Source organism: Bufo gargarizans, chromosome 4 (genome assembly GCF_014858855.1).
Source record: "Bufo gargarizans isolate SCDJY-AF-19 chromosome 4, ASM1485885v1, whole genome shotgun sequence".
In the NCBI taxonomy this organism is placed as follows: Eukaryota; Metazoa; Chordata; class Amphibia; order Anura; family Bufonidae; genus Bufo; species Bufo gargarizans.
In genome coordinates this window covers 217,472,639-217,484,799 of record NC_058083.1, presented here as the reverse complement: position 1 = coordinate 217,484,799, position 12,161 = coordinate 217,472,639, and the positions used below count along the sequence as shown (strand labels likewise).

The 12,161-nt window shown below is 41.7% G+C and overlaps 1 protein-coding gene across 3 annotated transcripts in view; it reads right to left on the bottom strand.

Annotated features, from left to right (window-relative positions):
- LOC122935019 overlaps positions 1 to 10,049 on the bottom strand; it is a 31,972-nt gene extending 21,923 nt beyond the window's left edge. For 2 of the 3 annotated variants that reach the window (XM_044290738.1, XM_044290740.1), the window contains exon 1: positions 9,662 to 10,049. In XM_044290738.1, the coding sequence (XP_044146673.1) occupies positions 9,662 to 9,845 (184 nt within the window). In that variant the 5' untranslated portion in view covers positions 9,846 to 10,049. The remainder of the gene's footprint in view (positions 1 to 9,661) is intronic. The other variant, XM_044290741.1, reaches the window with a different exon arrangement.
- Positions 10,050 to 12,161: the final 2,112 nt, after the last annotated feature.

Genomic DNA, 12,161 nt, shown 5'->3' with positions numbered 1-12,161 from the left:
CCAAAAAATAGAGCATGTCCTATTCTTTTCTGTTTTGCGGACAAGGATAGGCATTGTTACAATAGATCCTCAAAAAAAAACAGATGCAATACGGATGCCAATAGGACATTATTCATATTTTTTTGCAGATCAGTGTTTTGTGGACCGCAAAACACATACGGTCGTGTGAATGTAGCCTTAGTCGTAGCAAGGTGGTGTGAATACTGGTGCTGCTTATATCTGAGGTTGGGGCGGAGCTAAATTCAATTAATAAGACAATGTAATGCATGTGTTATAACAGCTCACAGTGAATGACCCCCACTAACCTCAGATACAGCAGACACAGCCAGCAGTATACATGGGAAAAACTAAAGTGAGAAAAATAAAAAAACACACCAAAACTAGTCAAAGTCATTAATGTAATATCAAATCTTGCTTGCCGTTTCGTCCATTGGGTACACATGTATCCAATTTGAATATCCATCTAGCTTCAGCATTTAATAGTCTGCGGTGTGCATCTCCACCTCTGACTGGCAGAGTCACCTTTTCAATGGGAAAGCAGGCTGCAACCACTTACAGAACACACGGGGAGATTTATTAAAACTGGTGTCAAGGAAAATTGCATAAGCCCCTGTCCTGAACTGGACGACTGTGAGCTCGGGTCTGCCAGGGAGAGAGTGCTCTGTAACATGAGGAGACCAGGGTGTTGGGAGGACACCAAGATACTTGGCTTACCTGCAAGACTCAATTACAGCACCAACAGTTCCAAGCCCCCTGAACCATCAATTGCCCTGTGATATGGACATGTTTTTAGGAGATATATAGCTAAGTGTGTGGATGATTGCCAAATTCTATTGTAATATTCAGTGTAGAAACCTGTTTAACAGCCTCAGATATAAGCAGCACCAGTATTCACACCACCTTGCTACGACTAAGGCTACATTCACACAACTTTGTAACAAAGTTCTACCTCTGCTCCAGTACACCACACAGGCATGGTCCGAGGCCTCTTGCCAATGGTTTCAGGACCATCACCAGGACAGTGTTTCACTTTGTTTGGAGCTCTAAAATGGACAGAATAAAGCAGACTATTATGTCCAAGGACACTTGTTTGGTTGTGAGGGAGCAATAACAGGAGGGTCCAAACAACCAGACATGTGATAATCCAAGATGATCAGAAAGCTCTTCAGAACAAAGGACGTGGTCTGGTCTTTGCGGACTCCACAGAAACAGTATGGACTACTGTGTCATCAGGTAGGTTAATCAGTGGAGAAAAGGACTTTTCATGGATGACTATCCAAGTAAGGGCTGCCTTTTAGGTCATTCATGCATGCCAGCAAGTTTAGTAAAACCTGATACTGCCCCAGGTGCCGATTCACCTTCATAACTTAGTACCTGCTTTGGGAGTGGTCCTTTGCACAGGGTCTGTTGGATGCCCTGGAACATGAACTCCTGGGCCCAGGAGCAGCCTAAAGCACACAGGTGGTTTATGGACTATTTCCTGGAATCTATACTGTTGGGGCAATCCAAGAGGTCTGGTGCCTTATGAACAGTTTTGAGCAAACTATCGGGCTTGAAAAGGGAGAGACTGTCTGTCTTGGACTGCTACTTTCTGATCTACAGCTTGCTTAGAGACTATTCCCTCTTGGACAGACCAGATGTAGATGACGATCTATCCTCTTTATGTGTCTGTCTAAAGAAAGTGCCTCTGATTTCCCTTCCGTATCTCATTCTTCCTACTCCCCATTCCTTATCATTGTCTGTACTGCTTAATTGTCTGGTGAGATGTATAATGTAGGCTAGCTTGTGCTGTATGCAGTGTTCTCATAGTATACATGGTGAATGCGATTGTTGTGTGCTGCTTTTTGTATTACATTGCAGCTGGCACGAGCAGGGAAAACTTGCACCTTTGCACCGCAATCTGTGCCAGATATATGCCAAAAATTGGCATATATCTGCTAATAAATAGTGTTGGGCGCGTGTGAGGAATATGGATTAATATTTACTGTCAGCCATGTCCTCACACCCCCCATTTGCTGACAGACAGCAGAGGTAGGGAAATCCACAGGATTTCCCTGCTTCAAAGTCCCCAGCCCTGATTGTAATTTTATGCACCTCTTGGCATGATTCAGTGTATATGCAAAATAAGTTTCCACCCCCCCCCCCCCCCGCCATCTGAGTGTCAGTGGGCCAGGAAGACGCCCCAGGGGGTCCAAGCTTCAAAGAGAAGTTCACACCTCCAGGCACCAGTTTGGAGCCACCTGAATCCGGCAGGAAAACTCTCAGCAGGGGGTATCCGCTCTTGCCCATATCAATGAGACTTCCCAGACATGTTGGCACCTACCTCTCATAAGGAATTATGAAGCGCCCGGCCATCGCAGGCGCAAACCGGATACATATTTGTGTCCCGGTGGCCACGAGGTACGGTCCCATGGTCTTGGTTTACTCGTACCCAGTCGGGGTAGGGAGATACCCATATCTCCCCATAGAAACCACCTACCGGTACCAGGTTTGGGCTCTACTTGTAGCCGGAACCCAGGCAGGTCCATTAGTCCCAGAACCATCTCCCTGTGACCCTCTGGTCTGGAGCTATGAACCCTAAAGGGTTTTGTGGGTTATTCACCGTCAGCCCAGAAGAGGGGGAGTTGACCCCTCCCTGAGGCAGGGAGGGGATGGGCCGGCTACAGGTTAAAAGCCTGGTGCCAGCAAGTAGGCGCGGTCTTTCTCTGAAGAGGGACCCAGGAAATATCAGGAGATCACAGCCCTTCGTGTGGACTCCAGCTCAGGACATCACAAGGAACTTTCATCATACTTGGTAACTTACTTTTACACTGCTTAACCCTGTTGTACCCATATAATCTGTATCTGTAACCTCAGACCACTGTATATATTGTCTGTGTATATTGTATCATATCTAGTGTGCTCTTACAGCGATTAAATCTATAATTTAATCTTGTGCTATCTTGTATCTCGATCACGAATCCCCACGTCCGTGTTTTGGCCTAGTTATAAGCTACCGCGGGTTGGTTTCTGACCCTATATAATCCCGTTAGCGGACCGGGCTTATATCAAACGAGAAACTGGTGGCAGTTACCTGGGCTGAGTGTGGGCTGTTTTCACTGTGGCAGTGAAAAGGCTCTTCCAGCTTGTTGCCTCTCTGTGCCCGCGTGGACAGGAGGTGTGTGTGTAAACTATACCAGCCTGACCTTACGTGCTCCTCTGAAGGGTGTAACTTCACGTTTTTGGTAAACCCTGGGATCATACCGGGTCTCGTGAGCTCGACGTGGTTGACGTCAGCGGGCACGAGGGGTGGTATTCATCACAGCGCGCATATTCGAATCGTGAATATTAATCACAAATATCGGCACTTCGAGAATTTGTGAATATTTACAATATAGTGATATATATTCGAAATTTAGAATATTCTAGATTTTTTTTTTTCATCAGTAACCTCTCTTCTTGCTTGTGGACCAATGAGAAAGCTGCAGTATGTTTGTCAGAGCTTAGCAACATCCCTAGCAACCAATAGGAAAGCTGCCTACCCCTTTACTAGATAAGAACCTTCCCAGCAGCCATTTTCCACAGTTTTTTTAAAGTTCTGAGAAAGACAGCAGTGTAATTGCTGTGCTCTGTGCTTTCCACACTACAGTAGATAGATAGTTAGATAGCTTATATATATGTCATACAGATAGTTAGTGAGAGATAGTCAGTGTAGGTTAGATCCTGATATGGTGTAGCTGATATGTTCTGCTGTCCATACATACATGCAGACCTGCTAAAATGTGAAGTTTCACATATTGCGCCAAAATATTTGCATCATTAGTGCCGATTAGCACAATCGCGAATATATTGGAGCACTCTAACTGTATATAAAGCCATTTTTAATGTTCTGCCGTGCCAACCATTTTCTCCAGTCTCAGGAAACTTCTAGCAGCTTGGACAATGTCGCAGAAGTGACCCACGCCTGTATTTCGCGCGCATTGCACGAATATTACATTGCTGATTTTTCACAATCAAGAAAATAATCTTGAATTTGCGAATATATGACGAATATTCTCCTAGATATTCATGAAATATTGTGAATTCGAATATAGCCCCTGCCACTCATCACTAATAAAAAATGACCCCCTATATTTCTTAGTACATAACTTATTCCCATACTGATCAAATCCTTCCATAACAACTATATTACTGGAGGTGTGTTTTATCATATTATGGCACACAACTTATATTACATGTGTATATTGTATATTACATGTATTGGAGGAAGTAAATTAATGTTGCTTCTGCAGTAATTGGACACATGGTGATAATCATCATTACAAGAAAGTATGGAGGAAATAAAGGGGATCATTTATTATCATATATACGCCAATGTTTGGCGTATATCTGGCAACAGATAAGATCTGCGTACGCCCGAGGGCACTACCACAATCAGGGGCAAATGATATCCGAAATTAGTAAAACACTGGCAAATCTGCTGATTCATGGATATGACTGTAGACAACATCCAGCTATAATTCTATGTCGTGGAAAATTTATTTTGGACTTGAGCAGTCAGCACAGTTCACAAAAATTATGCCCCTGTCTACAACATACTTGGATTTTTGATGACAAGTCATCCTTGTTTGTAGTCACATTTGTTAAAACCTTTTAATTTTACTGATTTACAGATTGATGGTGCATGAAATGATACACTACTTACAAAAACAGATATTTGGCTTGTGGGTGAAATTTCTGGATGAACCTAAAATGTAACTTTTAGGCCTCTTTCACACGGGCGTCATGTTTTTGGCCCGGATAAGATGCGGGTGTGTAGCGGGAAAATGGGTGATTTTTACACGCGAATGAAAAACATTGTAATGCGTTTTGCACGCGCGTGAGAAAAATCAGCATGTTTGGTACCCAAACCCGAAATTCTTCACAGAAGTTCGGGTTTGGGATCGGTGTTGTGTAGATTGTATTATTTTCCCTTATAACATGGTTATAAGGGAAAATAATATCATTCTTAATACAGAATGCTTAGTACAATAGGGCTGGAGGGATTAAAATAATAATAATAATAATAATAATAATAATAATTTAACTCACCTTAATCCACTTGTTCGCTCAGCCCAGCTTCTCTTCTGTCTTCTTCTTTGAGGAATAGGACCTTTGATGATGTCACTGTGCTCATCACATGGTCCATCACACAATCTTTTACCATGATGATGGATCATGTGACGGACCATGTGATGAGTGTAGTGACGTCACCACATGTCCTTTTCCTGTGCACAGCAAAGATGAAGACAGAAGAGAAGCCGGGCTGCGCGAAAAAGTGGATTAAGGTGAGTTAAATTATTATTATTATTTTTTTTTAACCTCTCCAGCCCTATTGTACTATGGATTCTGTAATCAGAATGCTATTATTTACTCTTATAGCCATGTTATAAGGGAAAATAATAATGATCGGGTCTTTATCCCGATCGTCTCCTAGCAACCGTGCGTGAAAATTGCACTTGCTTGCAGATGCTTGCGATTTTCACGCAGCCCCATTCACTTCTATAGGGCCTGAGTTGCGTGGAAAACGCACAAAGAGGAGCATGCTGCAAGTTTTACGCAACGCACAAGTGCATGAAAATTACTGCTCATGTGCACACCCCCATAGAAATGAATGGGTCCGGATTCAGTGTGGGTGCAATGCTTTCACATCACGCATTGCACCCGCACGGAAATCTCGCCCGTGTGAAAGAGGCCTTACAGATGAACTTAATGTGACCTTCTCTAAACTTTTGAACGCACATGTCTAACTGTTCAGCTTTTCAGTGCTTTTTGCACAACTTCCTGGTCTCTAACAAGGAGCGTAACAGCAAAATTCACAACAGGTATTTGATCTATGAATCGCCCAATACATTTCCTGGTTCAATTAGAATTGGTATTTAAACAGTCCTCCTCATCATGCTGTTCACATTTTGACATCATGGGACTAAGGCGACACCTAACAATTGATCAACAGTACCTCACCATTGCGATGCTTTATGCAGGATGTTCTCAGACGGAAGTGGCCACAGAGTGTCATCAGCAGGTTGCAACAGAGAGACTGGAAGAGTCACAGAAGGGCATAGAAGTGGACGTCCTTTGGCCATATCCCACACTGATGACCGCTTCATTGTGAACAATGCCCTGCGGAACCACATGATGAATGCCACACAACTCCAGGCACATGTAAGGGAGGTGAGAGCATCTACACTGGATGAAGGACCAGTGGGCCTCAGTGCTGTTCACTGATGAAAGTCGATTCATGCTGAGCAGAAATGATGGCTGCCAACGATGTTGGAGACGTCAAGGAGAGTGCTATGTATCAGCCACTGTTGTCACCAGATGAGCCTTTGGTGGTGGTGGTGTTACAGCGTGGACAGGTGTGTCTAGTCAATACAGAACTGCCCTACACTTTGTGAATGGTACAGGGATAAGCCCATTCTACTTGAACATCATCATTAATCGAGACATTGTGCCTCTGCATGAACAACACAGGCCTAATTTCATCTTCATGGATGACAATGCGCCAGCTCATCGAGGTTGCATCATCCAGGCTGCTGGAGACTGAGGCACCTCAAATGAAGTGGCCTGCCCTTTCTCCAGACCTGAATCCCATTGAAAACCTATGGGATCAGCTTAATCGCCATGTAGAGGCTCGTAACTCTGTACCACAGAACCTCAATGACCTGAGGGCCGCTATTCAAGAAGAGTGGGATGTCATGCCTCAGCAGTCGACTTGTGAACTGCATGAGACGTTGTTGTCAAGCTGTAATTGATGCTCAATTGACACATTGAGACATTGACATTTTTTGTGGGGGTATACCCACCGCTGTTGTTGGCTTTTGTTTCAATAAATAGTTTGAGATGAGAAAATCACCATTGCATTTTCTATACATAAATGCCCTACTTTCATTATATAATATCACTGTAGCGTGTACTTTTTAAGTTTTCCATAAATTTCATCCGAAAGCCAAATATCCCTAACTTTTTGTGAGTAGTGTATATTAAAATATGTTTTCTGATCTTATTACTTTCCAGCGGAAGCTGTTTATCTTTCCATTGACCTTCAATGCTCGTTTACATTAGTACATGGAACAAATAAGGGTTTTCTCTGAGCACTACTGTACATCCTGCTTAATTAACAGGGAAAGTATTATCTTTGCTACAAATATTTTTTCATAAAATTTTGTTTCAGTTTTAACCCATATTTAGATATTGTAATGTTTGCAATATGTCTCATCCAAGAAAAATACCAGGTCCAATACTTGATGTATTTAAGTTAAAGGAATTCTCTAGGCTGAAAACATTGATGGCATATACTTAGGATTGGCTACCAATGTGGGAGTTTGACCTCCTGGACCTTTACTAAGCAGACGAACGGACTGTTCTTTTCTTTGCTGAAACAGTAGCTTATTCATATGCGTAGCTCTGACACTATGCAATTAGTGCTGCCTGTGTGAGACTGTGCGGGTACACCCCCCCAACAGGTAACACCCATTTGGACATTTATTGCAGACTGCTGGCAATTCATTCATAAACTTCTAGTAGGAATAAGGCTACATGCACACAACTGTTAAAAATGGCAGTGTAACGGCAGTTTAAGTAACAGCCGTCATACGGCCATTTTTTTTGCACTAAAGAATGTCTATGGGGCTATTCACATTGCTGTTTTTTGAACAGCCAGTGAATAGCATCCATCAGAAAATAGCACATGTTCTATTTTTAGCCAATTCATCGGTACACTAGATACTCTTGATTGAAAAGGACCTGTTGAAGGACCTGCGCTCAGGGTGATGACGTTACTAGGCGCTCATGCTAGGAGCACGCGGTGACGTCATGACGCTGAGCACAGGTCCTTCAGCATATCCTTTTCAATGATGAGAGGAGCGACTGCCTCGGTGCTTGCAAGTGAATAAGTGGATGAGTATTTGTTTTCATTTTTTTCTAAAGCAAAACATTACAGCTGGATGCCACTAGGGGGGGCATTGGGCTCCAGTATGGGGGACATTATGGGCCAGTATGGGGGACATTACTAATTCTTGGGGACACTATGGGAGGCATTGCTTAAGCTGTGGGCCACTGTGGGAGACATTATAACTGCTGGGGGCCACTATGTGAGACATCATTACAAATGGGGACCACTATGGGAGACATTATTACTGCGGGGGGCGATTATGGGGGACATTATGTGTACCGAAGACACTGCAGGGGTTGGGATCGTTATAAAAAAAAAAGCCAATGAAATTCATTTGATGAAAAACTGAAGCAAAATGGGCATTAAAAAATGGATAGACGGCCATAAAAAAGACTATTAGAACAAAATAGAGTCATAAGATTAGGTACTCCAGAATTGTTATCACATGAGGAATGCAAATAGTTACCAAAACAGACAGGTCAGGAGAGGAGACAAGTCCCTTTTAAAAGAAACCTGTTATCAGAAATTGTCTTTCATTTCAATCAAGTTATTTTGCATTAAACACATTTAAATTAATATATATTTTAATTGTCCATGTCATTATATTAATTCTATGAGTATAAAAGAAAATGTGGGTTTACCACTGTTCCGTAGAGATCAGTCATCTCAGTATAATCATAGGTAAGATTACAACTAACGGTAACGCGTTTACTTTTGAGCTGAAGGAAGATAACACAAGATCATACAATTCAGAATAGGTGATGGTGAAGGTGGTGACAGCTCATCGCTTCCACCCTCCCTGCGTACTGACCTCTGCAAAGGTCACAGTGCATGCCCACAAAACTGCCCAAGAAAAGTCAACAGCCCATGAATGATGCATTTTCCACCAGTTGCATATGTCCAAGTGTCTGCTGCAAAGTATGTCTTTTAACTGTTGTTCACAGAGAGTTATCACTGATCTAATATTGATGGCTTGTCCTGGAGATAGACTATTAATATTAGAAAGCTGAATACCCCTTTAATCAGTGACTGATCACAGTCAATCAGCCATTGCAATAAAAGTTGGCCAATAAATTATAATTTTTTTCCAGAAAGTCTTGCCTTGGAAAATAGACAGTTGAAAATGGACGAAAACCATCTATTAAATCAGATATAAATACAAAATACAATGCCAAAGGACAGCTTTAAACAGGGTCCTACACAACTGCAATATAGCCATGATGTACCTACAAGAAGTCAACCCGTGTAAACATATGACATGACCGCTATCACTTTCCCCAAAAACCATATGCAACAAATATTTACTACTCTACACCTACAATGATAAAAGCAATTAACACAATCATTTCCACCTTTTCCACCTTTAGCATTCCAGTAACCAGTCAGAATTGATATGGGGATTTTTTTAAAATATGAGAAGAAGCCATGATTTTTTTTTTACCCTACATTGTATTAACCTACTTGTTTGATTAATGTAGACATTAAAATAGGGAAAAAGTGAAAAAGCCCTATTGACGTTTTTGGCTGATAGGACGATAAAAAAAAAAGCTAATCCACTTAAGTAACCATGCATCTATCAGCAAAAGGCAACCTGGCTATTCAGGGCTAATTATGTGAATTATTACAAAATGGTTAGATCAGTAAAAATATTGCAGCTTTATAATATATAAGCACTGATGTTCCAACTTCCAGAGCAATCAGATATTACAAACGGAAACATAGTTATAAGTCTAAATCTGTAATACTTACGGTTTACATCCATTCCCAGCCAGTTCTTACATTGTTTCCATTGTTGTGTTGTTGGAAGCACATATATCCACCATGTCCCAGGTCCATTTATATAGCAAAAAGGAAGAACTAGTTTACAAGAAGGACAGAGGAATGGCAAATTCAGGAAAATATTCAATTTAGGGGAAAGATTAACATGTTTCATATGATTTCCAATAGTTTAAAAAAAATACAAATAGGAACCTTTAAAGAATGTCAAAAGATGTGATATGACGAGGTCACCGGTTAATAGAAGGGATGAATAAGAGTGGAAAATGTGTCAGGGTCTCACTATGTCTTTAAGAATACAAAACTGAGCAAATCCAGTCCATAATCCTTGCCAAGCAAAAGAAATATCCACATCCTGTTGTTCTGGAAGATGTCAGGGCATTGGGCAAAAAGAAACTTTGGTCCTATGTGTGACAGAGGACATATCTCAAAAGACATTCCGGCTGTCATGACACTGGAGGAGGAACAAAAGGAGGAAAGAAGGCCATATTACACGTTTACAATTCCATTTTTTAGTCTATAGCACAAAATGTTTTCCATGCACGTGTAGCTAGATACTATGCCAACACCATCATACAATAACAAGTCATCATACAACCAAACCATTTTGTGTCTATATTATACCTGTATATTATGTAATCCAAACCTAAATTGGCCTCTTTTTTCACACATTCAGACAAAGAGTGACACCAGTAAATTCAGAATTGTAGAATGTGTTGCTATTATTAAATTAAAAACAAGATTTCAACCGTTCCAGAAGAGAAACTTTTTGTTGAGATGTCTAAAAACTTGAAATAGAATAAAGGCGCTTAGTGTTCTATCAGTGTTAGGCTGAGTTCACATCAGTTTTCAGCCTTTACGTTCTCCTGCTCTATTATAGGAGCAGGAGAACGGAAATGACGGATTTGGCACTTAACTGAGCCGAATGGAACCTACGGACCCCATAGACTATAATAGGGTTCACTAGGTTTCCGCTCAGAGGAAGATTTTTGAAGCGGAGACAAAAGTTGTACGTGCAGGACTTTTGTCTCCGCTTCAAAAATCTTCCTCTGAGCGGAAACCTAACGGACCCCATTATACTCTATGGGGTCTGTAGGCCCTGTTCGGCTCAGTTATGTGCCGAATCCCTCCTTTCCATTCTCCTGCTCCTATAACGGAGCAGGAGAATGGTAAGGTTGAATACTGATGTGAACTCAGCCTTACTTGTGTTGTCGAAGACCAAATAAAAATTATGCTCAGCTGTTTTACAGGTTTAGCAGCATCGATTCAGTACCTTCAGGTGTAAGTATTGCTTGAGCATTTCAATTGAAAGGGTAGCTCATAAATATCAGAATATGGGGGGGTCTGACACCTGGTACCCCCACGATAAGCTGTTTTGGGCAGCCGGAAACTATACAGTGTACAGAGTGGAAACAAAAGGCTCTGCACACCGTGTCGTTTCCAATGCCAGCAAACGCCAAGGCACTTGCATTACCCCAGTACAGCCACTACACCAGGTATGGAGCTTTGCTTCATATACCGTATACTTTCCAGTGTGACGGCTGCCTGATACAGCAAACCAGTAAGGATGCTGGGTGTCAGACCCCCACTGATCTGATATTGATAACCTATCTGTAAAGATCAACCCCTATAAAGTAAAACCATTACAAGGAGGCCTCTAAAAGCAAGAGTAACCAGCTCAGGGGCTATAGGGATAGATGGCATCTGCATTGACCCTGTACAGTAGTACTGCCATTATACAGGTATTCTGCCACCAATGCGTGTGAGAGAAGTCTCTGATTAGTGTGAGTGGCAATCTCTTGTACAAGCAATCAAAGATAGTGAACCTGCTGTGGTCATTCTTCTAGTGACACCAGCTGCATGTAGACGTAAGTGATGGAGATGCAATAGATATATCTTTAGTTAATTTATTGAATGTACCTTGAAAAATTGTGATTGAGGTCAAAGGAAAATCCTCTCTCTCTGTGAAGCATGTCTGACAAACAGAAAAATACTGAAGGACACAGAATATGAGCTCACAGAAGAGGAGGGGTTACAGGATAAATAATATGGAAATTACAGCACAGATAACTTCATAAACCAAATATAACAATACCTATTAGATGGCAGCAAAGTATACAAAGTAAGTGGTTAACAGACATAACACAAGTTTGATGGATTCTAAACAAGAGCCATTAGCTGGGACAGCACAACAGGGTTCTCCAGTTGTATGATCCCACCTAGTGGCAGTATGCCTAACTTGCCTGTTGTTGACTGTGGAGTTGAGCTGTGCATTTTTTCAATACGTAAGACACACTAAAATGTTCACAATCTAAGTCCAGCCACTGCCTCTATTGCCCATCACCACTATTGGCTTGTAACTATACCAAACTGAAGTAGGTTTTCCCAGAACTGTAACAAAATGCAATTTCTGTGTGCCCTTCAAGGGACTTCTATGTTGTTACCTAGTCCATGCCTATACTGGTTTAGAGTT